General features: G+C 37.2%; 3 protein-coding genes and 1 pseudogene across 7 annotated transcripts; all 4 read right to left on the reverse strand.

Annotated features, from left to right (window-relative positions):
- Positions 1–5,333: 5,333 nt before the first annotated feature.
- Positions 5,334–6,161, reverse strand: LOC18022634 (germin-like protein subfamily 1 member 11). 2 transcript variants are annotated; one of them, XM_024158892.1, is made up of 2 exons: positions 5,961–6,161; positions 5,334–5,806 (listed from the first exon to the last, which is right to left on the reverse strand). In XM_024158892.1, exons 1-2 carry the CDS (start codon positions 6,088–6,090, stop codon positions 5,334–5,336), a joined length of 603 nt encoding a protein of 200 aa, XP_024014660.1. In that variant the 5' UTR covers positions 6,091–6,161. The 2 variants fall into 2 exon arrangements, with proteins under 2 accessions (XP_024014660.1, XP_006405679.2); XM_006405616.2 differs by having other exon boundaries at positions 5,334–5,872.
- A 4,748-nt stretch (positions 6,162–10,909) lies between these two features.
- On the reverse strand, positions 10,910–11,737 carry LOC18022635 (germin-like protein subfamily 1 member 11). Of its 3 annotated transcripts, XM_024158894.1 has the most exons (3): positions 11,537–11,737; positions 11,224–11,448; positions 10,910–11,109 (listed from the first exon to the last, which is right to left on the reverse strand). In XM_024158894.1, exons 1-3 carry the CDS (start codon positions 11,664–11,666, stop codon positions 10,910–10,912), a joined length of 555 nt encoding a protein of 184 aa, XP_024014662.1. In that variant the 5' UTR covers positions 11,667–11,737. The 3 variants fall into 3 exon arrangements, with proteins under 3 accessions (XP_024014662.1, XP_024014661.1, XP_006405680.1); XM_024158893.1 differs by having other exon boundaries at positions 10,910–11,382; XM_006405617.2 differs by having other exon boundaries at positions 10,910–11,448.
- A 5,241-nt stretch (positions 11,738–16,978) lies between these two features.
- On the reverse strand, positions 16,979–17,738 carry LOC18022636 (germin-like protein subfamily 1 member 11). Of its 2 annotated transcripts, XM_024158891.1 has the most exons (3): positions 17,609–17,732; positions 17,293–17,517; positions 16,979–17,178 (listed from the first exon to the last, which is right to left on the reverse strand). In XM_024158891.1, the coding sequence occupies exons 1-3, from the start codon at positions 17,730–17,732 to the stop codon at positions 16,979–16,981; spliced, it is 549 nt and encodes a 182-aa protein (XP_024014659.1). The 2 variants fall into 2 exon arrangements, with proteins under 2 accessions (XP_024014659.1, XP_006405681.2); XM_006405618.2 differs by having other exon boundaries at positions 16,979–17,517; positions 17,609–17,738.
- A 2,451-nt stretch (positions 17,739–20,189) lies between these two features.
- LOC112088516 overlaps positions 20,190–26,622 on the reverse strand; it is a 9,951-nt pseudogene continuing 3,518 nt past the window's right edge.

The raw sequence follows: 26,622 nt of genomic DNA on the forward strand, positions 1-26,622 counted from the left end.
TCAGTCTGATCAAGTGTCTACACGTCTGTCTCTTCTCCTCCTTGGTACAGAAAGTTTGATGTGTCGTTTAGAGGAAAAGAAGGACCGCAGCTTCTTGATCTAGACCTTGGTGTTCATATACCTGAAATCACAACAGAAATTGAAAGGAATCAGTAAAAACAAGAAAGTAAGCACTTGATCTCAAGAACAGATCAGAGCTTAATGCTAATCAAACCACAATTTGGCAACGGCGCCAATTGATAGATAAGACTTTTAAGGGTCTCAGGGCTATCAATCCCCTTGTCAATGTAGTACAAAGAGGTTTATCAATCCAGATGTGGTGTTAGACACTAAGCTATATGATCAAGTTCTTAATTCAAGCAAACAAGAATAGGTTTTGATTAATCTAGAGACAACTATAAACATAAACAGGTTTAAAGACAAATGACAATGACAAATGATGTGAATATGATATGATGGAGGCATGAGATTCTAGACATGATAGTTGGTTAGGGTGCCTTGGTGTTAAACTAGAAATGCTAATGACAATGATGAGACATGATTCAAATGATTAAGAACTCTAATCTAGGTTAATCCTCTCATGAAGGTATTAACCCCTATACTAATCCATTTTCAAACCAAATTCCCATTTGTGAAACATGAATCAATATGCATTAACAAACAGCTCTTAATGATCATTCAAGCATTTAACAAATCATTCCCATGATGAAAAATTACTTAAACCTCTAACACAACTCTTTCAGGAATTTCATCAAACACTTTTGGTGCATGAAATTCCCAGAATCTAGATCTCAAGTGATTATCAAGGATTTAGCATAGAGAACAGCTGTTTAGAGAGATGAATCAATGAATCTAGCCCTAAGCACTCCTAATCTAACACTTTAGCACCCTAACCTACACATCTAGAACCTCATTAAGGTGACTACTCACTAATCATACTAATCTCTCTTAAACTTTTGCAAGTTGAGTAGATTAGCATGATTAATGATGAGAAATGGAGATGGAGATGATAGATTCAAAAGAAAACAGCTTTAAACACCCAGATCTCCTTAAACTCTCTTGATTAAACACTCAAATAAAGATATTTCTCTTCTTAATGGAGTCTTTTCACCAAAAAGGCAAGAGACAAAGGGAATAAAACTTAGTTCTCCCCCAAAAAACCCTAAAAAGTATTTATACCTTCTTAAAAACGAACCGGGTCAGCCCGGAACAAACCGGGTCCTGACCCGGTTTTAATGGATAAAGTGGGAAAAGCTGCGGGTCGGTTCAGTATGTCCCAGGCCGCACACCTAAGTCGCAGTAGATGAAGACTTGTCTTGTGAGGCTTGAATCGCCTTGTCGGAGCCGCACGCCTATCTAGGAGTAAATTGCGAGTGTTTCTGCGGCATGGTCTCCTTCCTCTCCAACTCGCAGGGCTGAGCCGGTTTCTGGGGGATGTAGAAACTGTGCGGGTTGGTCTCTATTGCACTTAGGTCGCAGGCTCAAGTCGGAGTGAATTCCGAGTGATCGTGCGGCATAGATCCAGGCGCGGATGACTCGCATGCCTAAGTCGCACGATTGTGGACTTAGCATTTCTCTTGCTCGGGAGCTCCAGACCTCTTCCAGTGATAGTTTACCCGCACATTTCAACTCGCAGCATCAGCATTCAGGTGTTCATCTTCAGGCCTGCGGGTTAACCAAGTCGCAAGACCATCTCGCAGCATCCAGAGCAGCTTAGATCACTTCGCATTCCGGAGAGTGTAACTCCTGTGATACTTGTCCGAATTGAATGATTTCGGTTGCAGAAGACAGAGGACTCATTTATCTCCAACTTTTGTGAAGGAAGTTTCAGTGCTTGGGAGGTGGAAGGCTTCCTGGAGGGCACATCTTTGCAGTGCATGTATACGACCAGAGAGAGGCGTCTAGACATGTGTCCATTCCGGAGGCCGTATCTTCCTGCTCATAGATCCGAATTGAATGCTCTTGGACGTTCTGGAAAGAAAACTCAAATGTCTCTGATTCTCATGAAGGACCCGGAAGCTGAATCGGCCTGGAAGTGCACCGTCCTTCGCATCCTTCAGAACTGATCTGCTCGGTCCGGAATACCTGCGAGACAGGGGTTTCTTCCGACGAGCTTATCTCTCTGCTCACGCGTCAGAATTCTACGATTCCAATTGCTATGAGACCGTGCTTCAATGCTCTCCAACTTCTATGAAGGACCCGCCATCTGAATCGGACCGGAAGGCTCCCCGGACAGGTGATTTCTGAGACTCGTTCGCACCCGGAGATTTTGGCCGATATACTTAATTCGCGGTACGTGAAAATGGCCGGTAAAGCTTCCCGCGGTACATGAAAATGGCCGGTAAAACCTTCCTGGCCAGCGAGAATGGCCGATAACCTCCATAGACTCAAGTTTTCCACTTTTTCAAGCTCTGCTCACCATTCCACCTCCTGGATTCATCTTTTCAGCTCCATAATCACCTGATAGACACTCAAAACATGCAAAGACTCATTGGGACCTAATGCATCTCCTAAGTTCTAAAACAAACCCTAGGGACCTAAAATACATGAAATAAAACATGATTTGGAATGATTTATGCAACCTAAATGATGCAAATTATGAACATATCAGAGGTCGCGTATGTATTGCTCTTCTCTACGTCTGGTGGCTTGAGAAGTGTTGTAAAAACCTCCCTCGTAGTAGAGATTTCGATTTATAGGGTCCATTACTTCGGGAACTGAAACAAAGAGAACCGAAAACAAAAATAAGTAGAAAAAGGGTTCTAGAGTCGATGTACCAACCTTTTAGGGTTTTTCGGAAAAGGAAACGCATGCCTTCCCCGGAAATGGTGCCAAAAACTTGATGTGGTGTGGTGTGCGGGTGTCAAGTTTTACCCTAATGAAATCAATAAACCGCAAGTGCACCGCTGATCGATTGTAGTAATTAGGGATTGAATCCACAAGGAAGGAGATTCTTTTCGGCAAAAGCCTTCGAAAGAAATATGAAGTAAGGCAGTCTAGAACCATGCAATATTTTAATGGGTTTTGGTGATGTCTTTAAAACGTAAAAACTAATATTAACGGGAAAAAATGGAAATCAAAATGATCTAATAACTAAACCTAATAAAATCAACTAAAAACAAAGAAACGACTAAACCTAAATTGCTTGAATGAAAATCGGCTGGAATAAGAAAATAACCTAATGACTAAAACTTGTATGAAAATCAGCGAAGACTTATAAAGACGAAACGCTGGGGTTTTAGGGAAATTCTCTCCAGGGGATGAACGATTCAAAGCATTTCTAAAAAGTAAATTAAAAGATCCTAGCTAAATCATTTAGAACTCGAGTCACGAACCTATGAATACGTAACTGTCGTGATCATAACCAACTATCTCTCGCAACCCTGATAGTAAGTTTCCATTCTGGCCCTGGAAGAGATTGACACTAAGCTTGAAAATGGGCTTCTAGGCCGGACAGACCAATCTCCGTAGACGGGAAGGACGGGACCGGTGCGAAATGGATGTTGGCCATGGGTAGGAATGCTTGCCGGCTGGTTTACGGGACATCTTGCTCTTCGCGTAACTTTTGATTGAACCGTTGGATTGCCATGATGTAAAGTGTGCTGGAAAGCTGGTAATTCTATCCTTAAGGTCTCAAAAATTGAGCTGGATCAGATGGTGAGAAAGTCTTTATTTGAGGGTGAACTTCTGATGGTTTGACTCTGAGCTGAAATCTGGTCTTCTATCCATTTTGTTTAGGTTTTTCCTAAGTTTCCTGAAAAGAGTCTTGAAACTACAAGTACTCGAAAAACATAATAAAAACATCTGAAAGCAATAAAGAACATAAAAACAATATTTCAAAACGATCCATAAAAATGGTCAAAATACGGTATTATCACAACAAGTACTCGACTACTACCTATTGTGTAGATAATCAATTACTGAAAGTAAGATCTAACAATCGCAGATCTGAATACGTTGCAACCCAGATGTAGATAAAGAAGACACTGGTACTGGAAAGAAAAAAAAAGAACAAATTTGCAAGAATTTGTAGAATAGCGATTTCTAACAACGATGTAAATAGCTAAGTGATAGCTGAATTAATTGAGAATTCTATATCTACAAAATCAAATAAATCCAGATGCAGATAACTGCGAGTAAAGGCAGAGTACTGAACAAAAACGAGAACAATAATGAAGAAAAATGAGAACAATAAAATAGAAGTAGTAGAAGTAGCAACAGAGAAGCAAGTCCTTTCAATACTTGTGGCAGAAGAAAAAGTCAGCAGTGATAAAAATTTGTTTACCATGGTCGAAGGTCCAGACCAGGCGATTATGAGATAGAGACTCGCCGTTTAATACACTAGGGTGATATTGACGGATAAGGTCTCCCCGTATAACGGAGAAAGAGAGACGGAGTAGATTTCACCGTATAGAGGAGTACGAATATGAAGGGAGCGATCTCGCCATAAAAACGGAGATGAGAGGATATGGATGTGGTGGAAATAATTTGAAATTCAAAAATTAATTCTGGGAGCTGAACTTACCTATAAGGGTGGGAGAAAACTAAATGTAAAGTTGGATAAAAGAAAACGAAGTCATAGAAGAAGTAAAAAAAACGTAAAATATAAAAAACATATATGTTTTAAGACATAAAAAATGCTAAAGTGGAAAGAAACTGAAGGGGTGTTATGTACTTTTTCTCTTTTTAAATAATAAGATTTTATTCACTTAAATACATTTTATCTTCTTATTACGACACCAAATTTCCCTTTTTATTTTGTAGACCATCTTTGACTTGCATATTCTTTTCGCAAACATTTTACCTCATTTGTAATTGACATTAAAAATATAGCAGAATAGACAGATGTTAGAGAGAAATGAAAATTATTAAAAAAATAATAATAACAGAAAATGTAGTACATCTGCATGTCTTTTTTTTTTTCGAGTACGTTAACATGTCTAATTGCTACCAAATAAGACTATAACCAGATAGACAGACAAAATGTATTTTTTTCCGACGACAAGAAAATGTACTCTATTCCAAGTTTTCTTACAAATGGTATCTTCCTTACTGAGTTTTCCGATGAAATACGTCTATTCTTTTTTTTTTTCGGAAACTTGTTTAAAGACACTTTTCCATCGTAATATGCTATATTATTGATCATTTGAACAAAAAAATTTAGAGAGAAAAATCTCTGACACGAATGTAATTCATTGTTGATGAAATAAAAACAAGAATCATTGACAAATTTGAAGGAAAAAAGCAACGACCAACAATGCATGATCCTTATTTAGACGAATACAAGAAATGCAAGAATGAAATTCCAAAACACAAGTTTTGTTACATCATGATCAGAACTTGTTCTGTAGATCAATGACAACTTTAGGATCCAACTGGAATGCCCTAGCAAGAACGTTCGGGTTTATCGGCGGGTTAGATCCAAACACAGTGTTAGCAATAGTGACAACACCTGGGTTTTGGCTGCTTAGAGCAGCGAATGCAACCGCTGGAGATCGTCCCACATTGGCTTGGAAATGGATGAGTCCTTCTGGAAACACAAACACATCACCCTTGTTCAGTGTCTTGGTGAAGAGACGATTTCCATCTCCGTTTGATGAGACAAAACCTACGAAAAGTGTTCCTTGTTGGACAACCAAGATCTCGGTGGCACGTGGATGGGTATGAGGCGGGTTCTGTCCGTTCACTCCATAGTCAATACGGACAAGCGAGATTCCAAGGGTGTTTAACCCTGGAAGGTTGTTAACATTGACGCCTGTCACATTCGATCCGACTGCATTATTTACGGCTCTTGCATTGTGAAGCCCTGAGAAAAAGAAGTCATCCGCGGTCGCCAGCTTTGGGTCCTTGCAAAACTTTCCGTTCACAAAAACTGAACATAGTACCCAAAAAAGTGTTAAGGATGAGAAATCGAATGAAAATGAGGGTAAAAAACTAGTAGGAAATCAACATTTACGTACCGCCATTTGCTGGGGTGTTGACGCCAATACAAAAGTCTTGAAGAGGGCTCGGGTCAGAAGCAATGACCAATGAAAGTGTTAACGCCAAAAAAGAGATAATTGAAAGAAAGGAGATAGTCTTCATTGCCATATATTCAATGAAATGATTCGTGGAAGAAGGGGAAGTGTTTTCGTTTCTTGAGTATGGTTTATTAGTCAAGAGGTAATAAACATATGAGGCATTTGAGCTGAATTTATAGATGAGTTTAGGTGCTGAACTAGTCTATAGAAATGCATATACTAGACCTGTAAATTTAGGAAATTTTGAAAAATTTCTGAATTCTAAGTTTGCATGATAGGACTGTATCAACTTTTATCTATATACATACATATATTGATAGTAATAATTTAAAAGAAATATGGCCTCTGGTCTTCTTTAGGAACATTGTCATAAAAATTTGACTCCATTGATCGTGAATATATTGTAAATATCTTTGTTTACCCGTTATATCCTGACTGTTCTAACCATCTTCACTTGTTCTTTCCCAGGTTTCGAAGAGATATTCTGGTAACACTCTCGTGTACATGCGTCGGATTTCTGGAAACAACTCCAGCAGGAAAGCAAATTAAAGCAAATAGTTGGAAAGAATTGAGTTGTAATAAGTTTTCTAGTTGATTTTAGATAAATTATGAAGTCGTTACGATTTGATATTAAAATACTCTGGAATCTAATAACGCTATTTTTTAACTATATTTTAAAATCCATGTTTAAATAACATATGATATATCATTTTAGTGCGAACCATTTCAAATTCTAGATTGAGTAGACCCTTTCAAAATCTTTGCATAAGCATCTGAGACGGTAATCAAATATACTATTATTTATAAGGTCAAAATATGATATGTAGTTTCTACAGCGATTGTCCAAAATATCATTGTTAAAAAAGTTATATTGTATTTTAGTTAGTTCTGATAGGTCGATAATTAATCTTACGTATAAATATCTGTAACATGACTTTTTCCTTCGATTATGGGTCAGCAATTTTGTTAATGGACCACCGATCTCGAAATCGGCACTAGCCACTGATTTTGGTTATGGGCTACTAATATTAAAGTTGGTACTAATATAAGTATCCATCATACTATATATACTCCTCTCAGTTTTATTGTTTTCTTACATATAACGTCCGTCTTCTAAGGTCTAGTATCCTTTTTAAAATATTCATCTACGTCTTTTTAAAAAATCGATATATACTATTATTTATGAATTTCCGTAATGACAACCTACTATTTTTTTTATAGTTCATACTTTGCTGATTGAATATTTCATCTCTCGCCTTACAGTAGTATCGTCAGGTAAATAAAAATATGTTTTTATTTTATTTTAATCCGTGATTTAAATGTTTTTTTCTGCTTCTAGCCGTTCTTCTTATATAAATCCATTGCCTAATAGTTCTTTCCTTAAAAAAATTAATGAATTTTCTGTAGCCAGTAGCAATCGTCCCCTCTGTTATCCTCATATTTTGCCATGTCATCTGCCTCCATCTCAAATCGTTTTTATAGAAGGTGAACATTTTTCTGCCTATGTTTACAATGATAAATTTACAGGTTGGTTGAAGTGTAGTTAAGACTATCCTAAAGCCATATCGTATATGTATTCTGAATCTGACCTATTAGATTTGGGATCGTAAAAACATCAATGGCATCCCCATCTTTGCAGCAACTCTAGACCGAGTATTATAGCCAATTGTAACCCCAACGTTGGCGAAGCCTACTACTTGAGGGTTTCATTGCATGTCGTTTGCGATCTATGTTTTTATATGCTACTAATAATTAATGGTGTTGTCCACCCTACTTTCGAAGATGCATGTTATGCTTTGGGTTTAATTCACGATGATACGCGAGTATGTCAAATTTTTCTATGAGGCAAGTTGATGGGTTCTTGCTTCTCTCTTCGAATGATGTTACACTGCTTTATTAGGTGCAGGTTCTACGATGAATCTCTTTTGTGTTTGGAGATTCATTCAATGTTTTTAGTAAAGTTTTATCAATTCTTTGCATTGTTTTTAATTTTTTTCCTTAATTATCTTATTTTAACAATTTATTAGATTTTTAATTATGTTCGGATTTTAATTATTTTCCATAATGTACTTTCTAAATTTAATAATCATCAATAAAAATAAACGATTAAACAGATTTCTAATTAGTTTTTGCTAATTAATAATTTATATATTGTTCTTATTTTTACCCATTCATAATTATTATTTATTATTATAAAAGACGTACAAATAGTTTACCTAATAAATCATATATATTGCTCTTACTTTTATTCACCTATAATTCTTATAACTTAGAAGTAGAAGTATAAAGAAGAAGTCGAAGTTGATGATAAGAACTCAAAACAAAAAGATGAATTTGAATTAAACCATGGAGAAAACGAAGCAGATGAGAACACGAAATAGTGAAGAAATAAGGATAAGGAAAAAAGATGTTGGAGTCAAAGAAGAAAAACAGGAGAAAAAAATTAAAGATGAAGAAAAAAGAGTCACAAGACAAAGCCATGTTGCATGGTAATGGCTTGTCTTCGTATACAGATTCCTGAGTGCTGATAGAGTAAATCAGTTGCTGAAAGAGGGGTCTAGCTACTCCAGAGGGTGTATCAGACGAACAACTGCTTGTATGAGCCGGATGAGGCTGTTTTGGAACGTTTCGACAGTTGGCCATGACTGCAGGAGACGCGACCGCGGGGATTCGACCGTGAGCTGCGGGTAGACCAAGCACGACCATGGGTGGACGCCTCTTGGCCGCGGTCACAGGGGATACGACCGCGGGAGAGTGTCTCCTAGGTGAGTTGCTGGATTTGCTTGCTTCTTTGCTTCCTGAATGATCTCCTGGATCTTCTGGCTTAGTATACTTCCTCTCTAGGCCTAGGTCTTCAATGTGAGGTGCTAAAATGTTTTCTCCAAGTCCTTGCATGATCTCCTCAAAGTTTTCTTCAACTTCATCGAGAGTATAGACCACATTATCTATGGTTGAGTCAAGCTCTTCGGTTTTGTCAATAACTTTGTACTTGAAAATGGGCTTCTAGGCCGGACAGACCAATCTCCGCAGACGGGAAGGACGGGACCGGTGCGAAATGGATGTTGGCCACAGGTAGGAATGCTTGCCGGCTGGTTTACGGGACATCTTGCGCTTCGCGTAACTTTTGATTGAACCGTTGGATTGTCATGATGTAAAGTGTGCTGGAAAGCTGGTAATTCTATCATCAAGGTCTCCAAATTTGAGCTGGATCAGACGGTGAGAAGTCTTTATTTGAGCGTGAACTTCTGATGGTTTAACTCTGAGCTGAAATCTGGTCTTCTATCCATTTTGTTAAGGTTTTTCCTAAGTTTCCTTAAAAGAGTCTTGAAACTACAAGTACTCGAAAAACATAATAAAAACATCTGAAAGCAATAAAAAACATAGAAACAATATTTCAAAACGATCCATAAAACTGGTCAAAATACGATGTTATCACAACAAGTAATTGACTACTAGCTATTGTGTAGATAATCAATTACTGAAAGTAAGATCTAAAAATCGCAGATCTGAATACGTTGCAACCCAGATGTGGATAAAGAATACACTGGTACTCGAAAGAAAAAAAAAGAACAAATTTGCAAGAATTTGTAGAATAGCGATTTCTAACAATGATGTAATTAGCTAAGTGATAGCTGAATTAATTGAGAATTCTAGATCTATAAAACAAATAAATCCAGATGCGGATAACTGCAAGTAAAGGCAGAGCATTGAACAAAAACAAGAACAATACTGAAGAAAAATGAAAACAATAAAATAGAAGTAGTAGAAGTAGCAACAGAGAAGCAAGTACATTTCAATACTTGTGGCAGAAGAAAAAGTCAGCAGTGATAAAAATTTGTTCACCATGCATGGTCGAAGGTCCAGACCCGGCGATTATGAGATAGAGACTCGCTGTTTAATACACTAGGGTGATATTGATGGATAAGGTCTCCCCGTATGACAGAGAAAGAGAGACAGAGTAGATTTCGCCGTATAGAGGAGTACGAATATGAAGAGAGCGATCTCGCCGTAAAAACAGAGATGAGAGGATGGATGTGTTGGAAATATTTTGAAATTCAAAAATTAATTCTGGGAGCTAAACTTACCTATAAGGGTGAGAGAAAACTAAATGTAAAGTTGGATAAAAGAAAACGATGTCAGAGAAAAAGTAAAAACAAGTAAAATGTAAAAAACATATATGTTATAAAACATAAAAAATGCTAGAGTGGAAAGAAACTGAAGAGCTGTTAGGTACTTTTTCCCCTTTTAAATAATAAGGTTTTATTCACCTAAATACTTTTTATCTTCTTGTTACTACACCAAATTTCCTTTTTTTTTTATAGACCATCTTTGACTTGCATATTCTTTTCGCAAACATTTTACCTCATTTGTAATTGACATTAAATATATAGCAGAATAGACAGATGTTAGAGAGAAATGAAAATTATTAAAAATAATAATAATAACAGAAAATGTAGTATGCATGTCTTTTTTTTTCCGAGTACGTCAACAATCAACATGTCTAGTTGCTACAAAATAAGACTATAACCAGATAGACAGACAAAATGTATTCTTTTCCGACGACAAGAAAATGTACTCTATTCCAAGTTTTCTTACAAATGGTTTTTTCCTTACTGAGTTTTCTGATGAAATACGTCTATTCTTTTTTTTTTCCGAAACTTGTTTAAAGACACTTTTCCATCGTAATATGCTATATAATTGATCATTTGAATAAAAAAATTTAGTGAAAAAAATCTATGACACGAATGTAATTCATTGTTGATGAAATAAAAACAAGAATCATTGACAAATTTGAAGGAAAAAAGCAACGACCAACAATACATGATCCTTATTTAGACGAATACAAGAAATGCAAGAAATTCCAAAACACAAGTTTTGTTACATCATGATCAGAACTTGTTCTGTAGATCAATGACAACCTTAGGATCCAACTGGAAGGCCCTAGCAAGAACGTTCGGGTTTATCGGCGGGTTAGATCCAAACACAGTGTTAGCAATAGTGACAACACCTGGGTTTTGGCTGCTTAGAGCAGCGAATGCAACCGCTGGAGATCGTCCCACATTGGCTTGGAAATGGATGAGTCCTTCTGGAAACACAAACACATCACCCTTGTTCAGTGTCTTGGTGAAGAGACGATTTCCATCTCCGTTTGATGAGACAAAACCTACGAAAAGTGTTCCTTGTTGGACAACCAAGATCTCGGTGGCACGTGGATGGGTATGAGGCGGGTTCTGTCCGTTCACTCCATAGTCAATACGGACAAGCGAGATTCCAAGGGTGTTTAACCCTGGAAGGTTGTTAACATTGACGCCTGTCACATTCGATCCGACTGCATTATTTACGGCTCTTGCATTGTGAAGCCCTGAGAAAAAGAAGTCATCCGCGGTCGCCAGCTTTGGGTCCTTGCAAAACTTTCCGTTCACAAAAACTGAACATAGTACCCAAAAAAGTGTTAAGGATGAGAAATCGAATGAAAATGAGGGTAAAAAACTAGTAGGAAATCAACATTTACGTACCGCCATTTGCTGGGGTGTTGACGCCAATACAAAAGTCTTGAAGAGGGCTCGGGTCAGAAGCCATGACCAATGAAAGTGTTAACGCCAAAAGAGAGATAATTGAAAGAAAGGAGATAGTCTTCATTGCCATATATTCAATGAAATGATTCGTGGAAGAAGGGGAAGTGTTTTCGTTTCTTGAGTATGGTTTATTAGTCAAGAGGTAATAAACATATGAGGCATTTGAGCTGAATTTATAGATGAGTTTAGGTGCTGAACTAGTCTATAGAAATGCATATACTAGACCTGTAAATTTAGGAAATTTTGAAAAATTTCTGAATTCTAAGTTTGAAAGCGTTGAGAATTTTATTTTTCAAATATCGTGCTCCCACAACACTCCATCTTTATGGTAAGAATACTTCAATTACAAAAAACTACAATATGAATATACAATATATTTTTATTTCTAATGAAAAATCATCCAGTTGAAGTTTGAAATGGCAAGTGTTGGCAAGTTATACATAAAATGTTTGTTTCATGATTATCTTCCCTCAATTTGTCATTAATATATTTAGTTATATTTCATTTAACACATGCAGCTGAGTTGACTGAATCAAATGTGAATTTGTAACTGTTAGTTTGGTTTGATTGTTTCTATAATTGAGTAGGCACGACAGGACTGTATCAACTTTTACCTACATATACATAAATTGATAGTAATAATTTAAAAGACCCTCTAATTTAGGAACATTACGTTGTCATAAAAATTTGACTCCAATCGTGAATATATCGTAAATATGTTAGTTTGGTTTTCTTGTTTCTATAATTGAGTAGGCACGATAGGACTGTATCAACTTTTATCTATATACATACATATATTGATAGTAATAATTTAAAAGAAATATGGCCTCTGGTCTTCTTTAGGAACAATGTCATAAAAATTTGATTCCATTGATCGTGAATATATTGTAAATATCTTTGTTTACCCGTTATATCCTGACTGTTCTAACCATCTTCACTTGTTCTTTCCCAGGTTTCGAAGAGATATTCTGGTAACACTCTCGTGTACATCCGTCGGATTGCTGGAAACAACTCCAGCAGGAAAGCAAATTAAAGCAAATAGTTGGAAAGAATTGAGTTGTAATAAGTTTTCTAATTGATTTTAGATAAATTATGAAGTCGGTACGATTTGATATTAAAATACTCTGGTATCTAATAACGCTATTTTCTAAACTATATTTTAAAATCCATGTTTAAATAACATATGATATGTCATTTTAGTGCGAACCATTTCAAATTCTAGAGTGAATAGACCTTTTCAAAATCTTTGCATAAGCATCTGAGACGGTAATCAAATATACTATTATTTATAAGGTCAAAATATGATGTGTAGTTTCTACAGCGATTGTCCTAAGTATCATTATTAAAAAAGTTATATTGTATTTTAGTTAGTTCTGATAGGTCGATAATTAATCTTACGTATAAATACCTGTAACATGACTTTTTTCCTTCGATTATGGGTCAGCAATTTTGTTAATGGACCACCGATCTCGAAATCGGCACTAGCCACTGATTTTGGTTATGGGCTACTAATATTAAAGCTGGTACTAGCCTAAAGCCTAAGTATCCATCATACTATATATACTCCTCTCGGTTTATTGTTTTCTTACATATAACGTCCGCTTCTAAGGTCTAGTATCCTTTTTAAAAAATTCATCTACGTTTTTAAAAAAAATCAATATATACTATTATTTATGCATTTCCGTAATGACAACCTACTATTTTTTTTATAGTTCATACTTTGCTGATTGAATATTTCATCTCTCGCCTTACAGTAGTATCGTCAGGTAAATAAAAATATGTTTTTATTTTATTTTAATCCGTGATTTAAATGTTTTTTTCTGCTTCTAGCCGTTCTTCTTATATAAATCCATTGCCTAATAGTTCTTTCCTTAAAAAAATTAATGAATTTTCTGTAGCCAGTAGCAATCGTCCCCTCTGTTATCCTCATATTTTGCCATGTCATCTGCCTCCATCTCAAATCGTTTTTATAGAAGGTGAACATTTTTCTGCCTATGTTTACAATGATAAATTTACAGGTTGGTTGAAGTGTAGTTAAGACTATCCTAAAGCCATATCGTATATGTATTCTGAATCTGACCTATTAGATTTGGGATCGTAAAAACATCAATGGCATCCCCATCTTTGCAGCAACTCTAGACCGAGTATTATAGCCAATTGTAACCCCAACGTTGGCGAAGCCTACTACTTGAGGGTTTCATTGCATGTCGTTTGCGATCTATGTTTTTATATGCTACTAATAATTAATGGTGTTGTCCACCCTACTTTCGAAGATGCATGTTATGCTTTGGGTTTGATTCACGATGATACGCGAGTATGTCAAATTTTTCTATGAGGCAAGTTGATGGGTTCTTGCTCCTCTCTTCGAATGATGTACACTGCTTTATTAGGTGCAGGTTCTACGATGAATCTCTTTTGTGTTTGGAGATTCATTCAATGTTTTTAGTAAAGTTTTATCAATTCTTTGCATTGTTTTTAATTTTTTTCCTTAATTATCTTATTTTAACAATTTATTAGATTTTTAATTGTGTTCGGATTTTAATTATTTTCCATAATGTACTTTCTAAATTTAATAATCATCAATAAAAATAAACGATTAAACAGATTTCTAATTAGTTTTTGCTAATTAATAATTTATATATTGTTCTTATTTTTACCCATTCATAATTATTATTTATTATTATAAAAGACGTACAAATAGTTTACCTAATAAATCATATATATTGCTCTTACTTTTATTCACCTATAATTCTTATAACTTAGAAGTAGAAGTATAAAGAAGAAGTCGAAGTTGATGATAAGAACTCAAAACAAAAAGATGAATTTGAATTAAACCATGGAGAAAACGAAGCAGATGAGAACACGAAATAGTGAAGAAATAAGGATAAGGAAAAAAGATGTTGGAGTCAAAGAAGAAAAACAGGAGAAAAAAATTAAAGATGAAGAAAAAAGAGTCACAAGACAAAGCCATGTTGCATGGTAATGGCTTGTCTTCGTATACAGATTCCTGAGTGCTGATAGAGTAAATCAGTTGCTGAAAGAGGGGTCTAGCTACTCCAGAGGGTGTATCAGACGAACAACTGCTTGTATGAGCCGGATGAGGCTGTTTTGGAACGTTTCGACAGTTGGCCATGACTGCAGGAGACGCGACCGCGGGGATTCGACCGTGAGCTGCGGGTAGACCAAGCACGACCATGGGTGGACGCCTCTTGGCCGCGGTCACAGGGGATACGACCGCGGGAGAGTGTCTCCTAGGTGAGTTGCTGGATTTGCTTGCTTCTTTGCTTCCTGAATGATCTCCTGGATCTTCTGGCTTAGTATACTTCCTCTCTAGGCCTAGGTCTTCAATGTGAGGTGCTAAAATGTTTTCTCCAAGTCCTTGCATGATCTCCTCAAAGTTTTCTTCAACTTCATCGAGAGTATAGACCACATTATCTATGGTTGAGTCAAGCTCTTCGGTTTTGTCAATAACTTTGTACTTGAAAATGGGCTTCTAGGCCGGACAGACCAATCTCCGCAGACGGGAAGGACGGGACCGGTGCGAAATGGATGTTGGCCACAGGTAGGAATGCTTGCCGGCTGGTTTACGGGACATCTTGCGCTTCGCGTAACTTTTGATTGAACCGTTGGATTGTCATGATGTAAAGTGTGCTGGAAAGCTGGTAATTCTATCATCAAGGTCTCCAAATTTGAGCTGGATCAGACGGTGAGAAGTCTTTATTTGAGCGTGAACTTCTGATGGTTTAACTCTGAGCTGAAATCTGGTCTTCTATCCATTTTGTTAAGGTTTTTCCTAAGTTTCCTTAAAAGAGTCTTGAAACTACAAGTACTCGAAAAACATAATAAAAACATCTGAAAGCAATAAAAAACATAGAAACAATATTTCAAAACGATCCATAAAACTGGTCAAAATACGATGTTATCACAACAAGTAATTGACTACTAGCTATTGTGTAGATAATCAATTACTGAAAGTAAGATCTAAAAATCGCAGATCTGAATACGTTGCAACCCAGATGTGGATAAAGAATACACTGGTACTCGAAAGAAAAAAAAAGAACAAATTTGCAAGAATTTGTAGAATAGCGATTTCTAACAATGATGTAATTAGCTAAGTGATAGCTGAATTAATTGAGAATTCTAGATCTATAAAACAAATAAATCCAGATGCGGATAACTGCAAGTAAAGGCAGAGCATTGAACAAAAACAAGAACAATACTGAAGAAAAATGAAAACAATAAAATAGAAGTAGTAGAAGTAGCAACAGAGAAGCAAGTACATTTCAATACTTGTGGCAGAAGAAAAAGTCAGCAGTGATAAAAATTTGTTCACCATGCATGGTCGAAGGTCCAGACCCGGCGATTATGAGATAGAGACTCGCTGTTTAATACACTAGGGTGATATTGATGGATAAGGTCTCCCCGTATGACAGAGAAAGAGAGACAGAGTAGATTTCGCCGTATAGAGGAGTACGAATATGAAGAGAGCGATCTCGTCGTAAAAACAGAGATGAGAGGATGGATGTGTTGGAAATATTTTGAAATTCAAAAATTAATTCTGGGAGCTAAACTTACCTATAAGGGTGAGAGAAAACTAAATGTAAAGTTGGATAAAAGAAAACGATGTTAGAGAAAAAGTAAAAATAAGTAAAATGTAAAAACCATATATATTATAAAACATAAGAAATGCTAGAGTGGAAAGAAACTGAAGAGCTGTTAGGTACTTTTTCCCCTTTTAAATAATAAGGTTTTATTCACCTAAATACCTTTTATCTTCTTGTTACTACACCAAATTTCCTTTTTATTTTGTAGACCATCTTTGACTTGCATATTCTTTTCGCAAACATTTTACCTCATTTGTAATTGACATTAAATATATAGCAGAATAGACAGATGTTAGAAAGAAATGAAAATTATTAAAAATAATAATAATAACAGAAAATGTAGTACATCTGCATGTCTTTTTTTTCCGAGTACGTCAACAATCAACATGTCTAGTTGCTACAAAATAAGACTATAACCAGATAGACAGACAAAATGTATTCTTTTCCGACGACAAGAAAATGTACTCTATTCCAAGTTTTCTGACAAATGGTTTTTTCCTTACTGAGTTTTCTGATGAAATACGTCTATTCTTTTTTTTTTCCGAAACTTGTTTAAAGACACTTTTCCATCGTAATATGCTATATAATTGATCATTTGAATAAAAAAATTTAGTGAGAAAAATCTATGACACGAATGTAATTCATTGTTGATGAAATAAAAACAAGAATCATTGACAAATTTGAAGGAAAAAAGCAACGACCAACAATACATGATCCTTATTTAGACGAATACAAGAAATGCAAGAAATTCCAAAACACAAGTTTTGTTACATCATGATCAGAACTTGTTCTGTAGATCAATGACAACCTTAGGATCCAACTGGAATGCCCTAGCAAGAACGTTCGGGTTTATCGGCGGGTTAGATCCAAACACAGTGTTAGCAATAGTGACAACACCTGGGTTTTGGCTGCTTAGAGCAGCGAATGCAACCGCTGGAGATCGTCCCACATTGGCTTGGAAATGGATGAGTCCTTCTGGAAACACAAACACATCACCCTTGTTCAGTGTCTTGGTGAAGAGACGATTTCCATCTCCGTTTGATGAGACAAAACCTACGAAAAGTGTTCCTTGTTGGACAACCAAGATCTCGGTGGCACGTGGATGGGTATGAGGCGGGTTCTGTCCGTTCACTCCATAGTCAATACGGACAAGCGAGATTCCAAGGGTGTTTAACCCTGGAAGGTTGTTAACATTGACGGCTGTCACATTCGATCCGACTGCATTATTTACGGCTCTTGCATTGTGAAGCCCTGAGAAAAAGAAGTCATCCGCGGTCGCCAGCTTTGGGTCCTTGCAAAACTTTCCGTTCACAAAAACTGAACATAGTACCCAAAAAAGTGTTAAGGATGAGAAATCAATGGAAAATGAGAGTAAAAAAAAACTAGCAGGAAATCAACATTTACGTACCGCCATTTACTGGGGTGTTGACGCCAATACAAAAGTCTTGAAGAGGGCTCGGGTCAGAACCAATGACTAATGGAAGTGTTAACGCCAAAAGAGAGAGAATTGAAAGAAAGGAGATACTCTTCATTGCCATATATTCAATGAAATGATTCGTGGAAGAAGGGGAAGTGTTTACGTTTCTTGAGTATGGTTTATTAGTCAAGAGGTAAGAAACATATGAGGCATTTGAGCTGAATTTATAGATGAGTTTAGGTGCTGAACTAGTCTATAGAAATGCATATACTAGACCTGTAAATTTAGGAAATTTTGAAAATTTCTGAATTCTAAGTTTGAAAGCGTTGGGATTTGAAAAATCGTGTTCCCACAACACTCCATATTTATGGTAATAATACTTCAACTAGGTGATTACCCGCACTCTGCACGGGATAAATATTAATCGCAATTTTTTATTCAAATATGCAAATATAATATATAGAAATATAATTAAAAAATGTTAACTGATATTTTTAGTTTCAAATTTATGCACTGATTATACAATTACAAATAATAGTTACAATTATATTTATTTTACATTATAATTACATAAATGGTAGATAATTATTGGTTTTATAATTAATTTTAATAGTATCTTTATATGAATAAAATTGCACATTTAAATATATTAAATTGGATTAATACATTCTATCTAACCAGTTCAACATCAGACTAAAATATTTAAATTTTAATAGAAAACAGTTAATTTTAATATGCATGAAAAAATGAAATTTTTTTATTAAATGGATAATGTGATTTTTTAACAAAACTAAGATCAAATAAATATGATATAAAGAAATATAGTGTTTAGTAACTTAAGTAATATTATGTATTAAATTATTATAAATCTGTTGTTAAGAAATAGAAAGAGAAAGAATATCTTTACAAATGAAATGTGAACATACAATATATTTTTATTTCTAATGAAAAATTATCCAGTTGAAGTTTGGAATGGCAAGTGTTGGAAAGTTATACATAAAATGTCTGTTTCATGATTATCTTCCCTCAATTTGTCATTAATATATTTAGTTATATGTCATTTAACACATGCAGCTGAGTTGACTGAATCAAATGTCAATTTGAAACTGTTATTTTGGTTTGATTGTTTCTATAATTGAGTAGGCACGACAGGACTGTTTCAACTTTCATCTATATACATAAATTGATAGTAATAATTTAAAAGAAATAATGCCTCTAGTGTTATATAGGAACATTACTTTGTCATAAAATTTTGAGTCCAATATATCGTGAATCCAGCAACCAAGGTAATTTTAAAGTCAACAACTATAAATAGTGAAAGAAAGTCGAGGGAGGATTCATTTGATAAACCTTTAACGTATAGTTTGTTAATCTAATTAATTGATCACTAACACTTGCCATTTCAAATCTCAAGTGCATTATGTTTCATAAATAAACATAGTTCATAATCATAATTCTCTAATTTTGTGAATTTAAACATTGTTTCATAAAAAAAAAACCTCATAAATTTCTATTATTAATCTTATATATAAAAGATGGCAAACTCTCTTCATATGAATGTCATGTCAGCAGTTTCGATCGATATAGAGATGACACATATTACATTGTTTTAAAAAAAATTTAATAAAATTTAATATTAAGTTTTAAACTATCTATTTTTTTTTATATATTAATTAACTTTTCAATAATATTTATGTCAATTTTAAACAAGAATTATGTTATAATTATTTAAAAATATTGATATAGATTTATTTTCTTTTTATATAACTTTAAATTATTTAATAATAGTCAATATGTATTTTAAATTGATTTTTAAGATTATTTAAAATAACATACTAACAAGTAACAAATGATGATTATATTAACTTTTAGAAAGTATAAAAAAATGAAAAAAATATTTTTTTTATTAATTTATTCTTAAATAACATTTTTATAAATATTAAAAAAGAATATATGTTATAGTTAATTAAAACTATTGATAGATATTAAATTTATTTTTATATAGCTCTAGATTACTTAATAATTATCAATCTGTATTTTAAATTGATTTTAAGATTGTTTATGATAACATAACACATGATAATTATATTTATTTTTACAAATTTGAAATAGTTGAAAAAAAAAATCTGCATGTAACGCAGGTATTCACCTAATAGATATAACTGTGGTACCGTGAACCTATTGGAGTGAATCATTTGTTAGTGCTGACTAACACACCAAGTGTGGTCCAATTTCATATCAGAAACAATGTGACAAATCCTCCGACTAGTTTAATATTATGTTCGTAAATTCATCAAAAACATTAGTTACACGATGTACTTGTTATTATTTTGTCTTTTTTGCTAAATCACAAAAGATATTCTTTTTCGTGAATGTCCAAGATGATGTTTTAACACTTTTTCATTTAAAAAAAAAAAGAAAACATTGATTCATTCAGAAATTGATCAATGTAAAAGCAACGACAAACATCACGTACATTACGATAAACGGATAATACAAAATCCATATTCAGATGGTATGAATTTGAAGCAATTCCTAGCACAATATTATTAAGTTTTTGGTTGGAACTTGTCTATAGATCCACAATCACCCTAGGATCCAACTGGACTGCCCTTGCAAGAACACTCGGGTCTATTAATGGCTTAGACGCAAACAAAGTGTTAGCAATAGTGACAACACCTGGATTTTGGCTACTCAGACCAGCGAATTCAAAGGTGGGTGATTGTCCAATGTTTACTTGGAAGTGAATGAATTCCTCTGGAAACACAAATACCACCCATGTTGATGGTTTTGGTGAAGAGGCGATTTCCATCTCCACTTGATGTGACAAACCCTACTAAAAGAGTTCCATATCTGACGTACAAGATCTAGGTGGCACATGGGTGTGTGTGAGGCGGATTTTGTCCGTTTACTCCATAATCTATACGGACTAATGAGATTCCAAGAGTGTTTAAACCTAGAATGTTGTTAACATTGACGGGAGTCACAACAGACCTTACTGGACTAGATTCAGTATTTCTTGCCTTGTCGAGCCCTGAGTAAAAGAAGTCATCTGCTGTGACGAGCTTCGGATCCTTGCAGAACTTTCCGTTCACAAAAACTGAAGGTAGTAACCAAATAAAAAAGAGTGTTAAGAAAAGTGAAATCAACGATAAATAAGAGTAAAAATGATTAGAATCCATCATGCATATATACCGCCATTTGTGAAAATGTAAGAGTAGTAATACGGGAACTAACACATAACACAACACAGGGATTTTCTCTTCAAGAATATTTCACTAGTAAATCTGTTTGTAATTTACAAGTATATAGAACCCGATTTAGAGCAACCTCAAGACACACCTTGATTTGCTACACTAGTCTCACTTATTCTTGAATCGATACGTGATTCAAGAACTTCTCACCCAAATCCCTTAGCACACTAACTCACAAAAACTCTCACAGATTTTCGCTCACCCTTTGCTAAGTATTCTCTCAGTTGTGTTAAAACCCTACATAGTTTCAACACGCCTATTTATACTCAATAAGACTTGCGGCTGATCCTCGCCTAGATTCTCCTTCTGATTACACCAAATCTTCATGAGAATCTTCACCTTCCCTATCTTCTCCTAAGATAGAGGAAACTTGATATTTTCTTCATAGATCCTCCAAGATACTCCAAGCTTCCTATCCACGTCAGCTTCTCGTCTCTTGAAGTGTCCAGCACGTCCTGCAGCTCCAGCTCAGCTTCCAGCTCACCTCCACGTGTGTAGATTGCTACGCAAGTCTTCCCGTGTCAGTTCCAGAGCTAGTCGGACTGCTACACGTGCTGCTCCAGCCTTGTTTGCATCTTCAATCTCCCCCTTTTTAGCATATGTGCTCCACAAGTACCTGTTCAGGAAATCGAGACCAAACAAGCAACAACCAACATACTACAAGCCACACAATTCTGGGAATGATTTCAAAAACAAAATCCGATTAACCAAAAGAGACTCCAAGAAACCAATGGAGTGTCAAGTCTTATCATAACCGAGTTCAAAGAGATACGAAATAAAACATAAAGCACAATGTCTTAAAACACTCTCTCCTTACTCCCCCAGAATTCGAAAACCCCCAAAATAAACCCAAACAAAAACTCCCCCATAGTTCATGCATCCATCGATTTCAATCTTCTCCCCCTGCTTGTGAGCACAGATGTTAAAAATAACCGATGAGCAAACATAACTTTACAATTCAAATAAGGACTAAGTGGGTTTACCTGTGACTGCAGCGCGTAGCATGGCCGTTACTGTCCCGAGTTGCTCGAGAACTGATGCAACATCTTCAAGAGCTGTCATGATTCCTTCTGCATCAGCTGGAGCCTCAGGTACTCGAATCACTCCCAGACTCACGCTGTTGACTCCTGCAGTTGGTGCCTCTGGTTGAGCAGTTGCTATAGATCGCAGATTCGTCCTAGGCTGATGAGACGTTGATGCTGATGTAGTCTTCTTCCTGGCCTCTTTCTTCTCCTTTCCCTTTGCCCTCACGACTGTAGCAGCAGCTGCGGCTTCTTTCTTGAGAAATGTCTCTCCGCTTCGTGGATCTTTCTTGTACTTTGTTGGAAAGACCCACATCTCTCCTTCTTCAAGCTGCACGATCAACTGTCTCTTGATGATCTTGCTGATGAGACAGGGAAACATCAGCCATCTCCGATCTCCTCTGATCACTTTGCTCAGATCGAGCATCTGTTGGAAGATCATCCGTCCTATGTCTACTTTGACTCCGTGTGCCAGTTTGTAGACCAGTCTAGCTCGTTCTTCGGAGATATGATGCTTATTTGTTGACGGCACCCAGTTGTACGACGCGATAACCATCAGAGCGGCTATCCTGGGTGGAAAATCCCTCGAAGTAAGCTCGGACCAAACAGACTGATGCCCTTGAGACAGATAATTTGACACCTCGGAGATTGGCACAAGATCTGCCTCTGCTTCTTCCTTTCTCTCTGCCTCAGACAGCGGCTCACGACGAAGAGTCTCGTTGATGATTCCCGGCGAGATCCGGACCTTTGCTCCCCTGATTCTCACCACAAACACCTGTGATGGGTCACTTGGTGTCTCAGATGGTAGTCCGGCATAAAACTCTCGTACTACCTTACTCATGTAAGGTTCGAGCTCCGTTACTGACCACCGCATTCCACTCTGAAGAAGTACCTCATGATACTTCCACTCGTCAGCCTCATCCACATCAACCACTCGTTCACACCAGATGTGACGATCCTTGAACAGCTTGATTCGTTCATCAGACACAGCTTTCTTTTTGTTCCAGAGATGCACCTTCTTCTTTTTCTGTTTCTTGACATGACTCGACTCAGCCTCTGGACCAGGAGCGGCTGGAGATTGCTCAGTCCTTGGCTCAGAGGACTCTGCAGATGTGGCTCTTTTCTTTTCTTTTCGAGCTTTCTTTGCCACTGGAACTGACACAATCGCCAGACTCCGTTTTCTTCCGACCTCATCAATCTGCTCCTGAACCGACATCTCCTCCGGTAGTTCGTCGGTCTGAGATGGCAAATCTCTTCCGTCGTCGTCCTCAAGAATCTCCTTATCGTTGCCCACGGGATCAGCTGCTGTCTGAGTTTCTGATTCCGCCTCTTCGTTTTCTCGCAACTGTTCGGCTTCTTGCATCTCAGTTGCTGCTTCTGGGCTTTCTTCCTTCTCTACTCCAGGCTCATCCGTGGCCTCTCGTTCCTCCTCTTGTGCCACCGATTCGACCTGGACTTCGTCGGGAGGCTGATTTTCATCTGGGGATTTGGTCGAGGAATTTCCGCCCTCATCTGCTGTAGCGAATGACTCGCTCTCGCTTTTGGCCACCGTTCCAGCCTCTGTTCCTCCCTCGCTCTGAGTCACCGGCAGGTTTTGATCTTCTCCACTCGATTCATCGATTAAGTGAGGAGACGAAGCATCACCTGTTGCATGTGCCATCTTTGATTTTGATTTCTTTCCGATGAGCCCTCTTCGTGTTGCAGACACCATTTTATTCACCGATCTGGACCAAGATGCTTTGAATTGAATCACACAAGTTCTCTGCACCTAGGGTTTTTGAACAGTTTGATGTAGCGTCTCTTCCTCTTCCTCTCCCGCAAATATAGCAACATCGCTTCGATTTCCCTCTCCTTATTTGATTTCCCTTTTTCCTCATGGGCTGCTGTTGGGCCTGTCTACATGAGCATCATTTGTCCACGGCCCACTTCCTGTTTAACCATGACAAGTCTTTTCCTAGCACAAGAACATTCATTAGTACATCACAAGGAACACGACAGTCATTGACACATTTAAACCGAAGGATTTTGTGATGGCTAACATAAATAGTAACCGTTCACCTCATCACACCTCAACTAGCTTTTGAAAACAGTTTTTGCTTTTTTACCCAGATTCACAGATGACACATAAGCTGATTCAGCACATGACTCGAATGATCACTCCGCTTCTTCTTGATTCTTTGTGCCTTGCCAGATTTGATACTGAGACTAGCTTTCACACTACCTTGTCTTTATCATGCTCTTCACCAGTTTTCAACCTTTATTCAGCAAGAGAGAACCTTAGGTACTTGTCACAGTGTATTTTTTTATTGGATACACTGTGACTTGGCAGCTTCCTTTCTTTTTCTGCCTTGGGTTTTTTCTTTGAGCTTTGGACAGGTCTTGTTTTTGATGTAAGACCTATCTCTGAAGTATAGATTATCCTGTAGCTCAGTCTTATCATTGCGATTTCTCAAAGACCGACTTACATTACTTTCAGGCTGTTTGGTTCTCTCTGTGAAACCTGTACTGATGTCAAGTCATGACGACAAGATAGGTAGCTCTTTTTCTCCGACCTTTAACCCTCAAGGCTGAATCGAAACGTTATGATCATCCTGAGCCTGTACCTGTATCAGTTCTGCACATCTCAAAACACTTGTTAAATTCCACAAACACCAATTGCATTTCTTAAGGTGACAAAACGATTAAAGTCCAGTGGTTTTGTGAATAAATCAGCCACTTGAGATTCAGTGACAACATGCTCGATCACTACCTGTTTTCCTTCCACTAACTCACGGATAAAGTGGTGTCTTATGTCGATGTGCTTGGTCCTTGAGTGTTGTACTGGGTTCTTGGAAATGCTTATAGCACTCTTGTTGTCACAGTACACAAGAAGTGGACCTGAATCTATTCCATAGTCAGCGGACATCTGCTTCATCCACAGTAGTTGGTTACAACAGCTCCCCATGGCAATGTATTCTGCTTCAGCAGTGGAGAGGGACACTGAGTTTTGATTTTTGCTGAGCCACGAGATGAGGTTGTTTCCGAGAAAGAAACACCCACCACTGGTGCTTTTCCTGTCATCAGCACTTCCTGCCCAATCTGCATCACAGTATCCCACTAGGTTCTGATTCGATCCTTTTGAGTACCAGATGCCGAACTCAACTGTGCCCTTGACGTACTTGATGATCCTCTTTACCGCCTCAAGATGCGATTGCTTAGGTTTAGCTTGGTACATAGCACAGATGCCAACACTCAGACACAGATCTGGTCTGCTTACCGTGAGATAGAGGAGACTCCCAATCATTCCTCTATACAGGGTTGGATCGACACTTGCTCCCTCATCATCTCGCGTGAGGCTGGTGGTTGTGCTTATTGGGGTCTTTGCTTCTTTGGCTGAATCAAGCTTGAATCTCTTCAAGAGATTTCTGGCATAGGTGCTTTGTGATATGAAAACACCTTCCTCAGATTGTGTGATCTGAAGTCCCAAAAAGTACTTGAGCTCTCCCACCATGCTCATCTCAAACTCACTCGTCATGCTTCCAACAAAAGCATCAACTAGCTCCTGAGAGGTACCTCCAAAAATTATGTCGTCCACATAAATCTGAACGACCATAATCTTATCTTTCTTCTCTAGTATGAACAAGGTTTTGTCCACACTGCCTCTCATGTAACCTTCGTGAACTAGAAAGCTCGTCAATCGTTCGTACCAGGCTCTGGGTGCCTGCTTCAGACCATACAACGCTTTCTTGAGCTTGTATACGTGAGTTGGGTTGCCTGCATCTTCGAACCCTTTCGGCTGCTCGACATAAACCTCCTCCTGAATCAGACCATTCAGAAAAGCACTCTTGACATCCATCTGATATACCCTGAAGTTGAGTATGCATGCCATTCCCAGAAATAGTCTAATTGACTCAAGCCGTGCCACAGGTGCAAATGTCTCTTCAAAATCCACACCTTCTACTTGAGAGTATCCCTGAGCCACTAGACGAGCTTTGTTCCAAACCACTGCTCCATTCTCATCAATTTTATTCTTGAAAATCCACTTAGTTCCCACAATGTTGCAATCCATCGGTCGTGGCACTAGTTCCCATACGTCATTTCGAACAAACTGCTCGAGTTCTTGTTCCATGGCAACAATCCAGAACTCATCCTGCAACGCTTGTCTGTGATCTTTCGGTTCAATCACTGACACAAAACAAGAATATAGCACCATCTCAGAGAACTTCCCAACCATTTTCTTGAAATCCAGTTGAATGCCACGAGTCTTCCTCCCTTCATTCACCTCACCGATGATATCTGAGGCTGAATGATTCCGATGAACTTGCTTTGTGTTCTCCTGAGTCACGATCTGAGGCTCTTCGGTTGACACAGATGGCTGTTGCATTGCCTCTACTGTCTGTGTTACCCGATCACCTTCGTCACCTTCAGAATCACTCCCGATCAGAGGCTTCTCCCATTCCATCTGAGCGTAGTCATCGAACACCACATTTACTGACTCAACCAGAACCTTTGTTCTCATGTTGAACACACGAAAGGCTGAGCTATGACCTGAGTAACCCAGAAAGATTCCTTCATCACTCCTTGAATCAAACTTCCCAAGATGATCCTTGTCATTCAGATGTAGCACCTGCATCCAAAGACATGAAAAGTACTTACGTTAGGCGTCTTTCCTTTCCACAGTCATAAGAGTTTCGATGTCCTTCACATGTACACTCGATGATATGTACATGCTGTGCTGACTGCTTCTGCC

The sequence above is a fragment of the Eutrema salsugineum genome, unplaced genomic scaffold (assembly GCF_000478725.1).
Source record: "Eutrema salsugineum unplaced genomic scaffold, Eutsalg1_0 scaffold_14, whole genome shotgun sequence".
Lineage (NCBI taxonomy): Eukaryota > Viridiplantae > Streptophyta > Magnoliopsida > Brassicales > Brassicaceae > Eutrema > Eutrema salsugineum.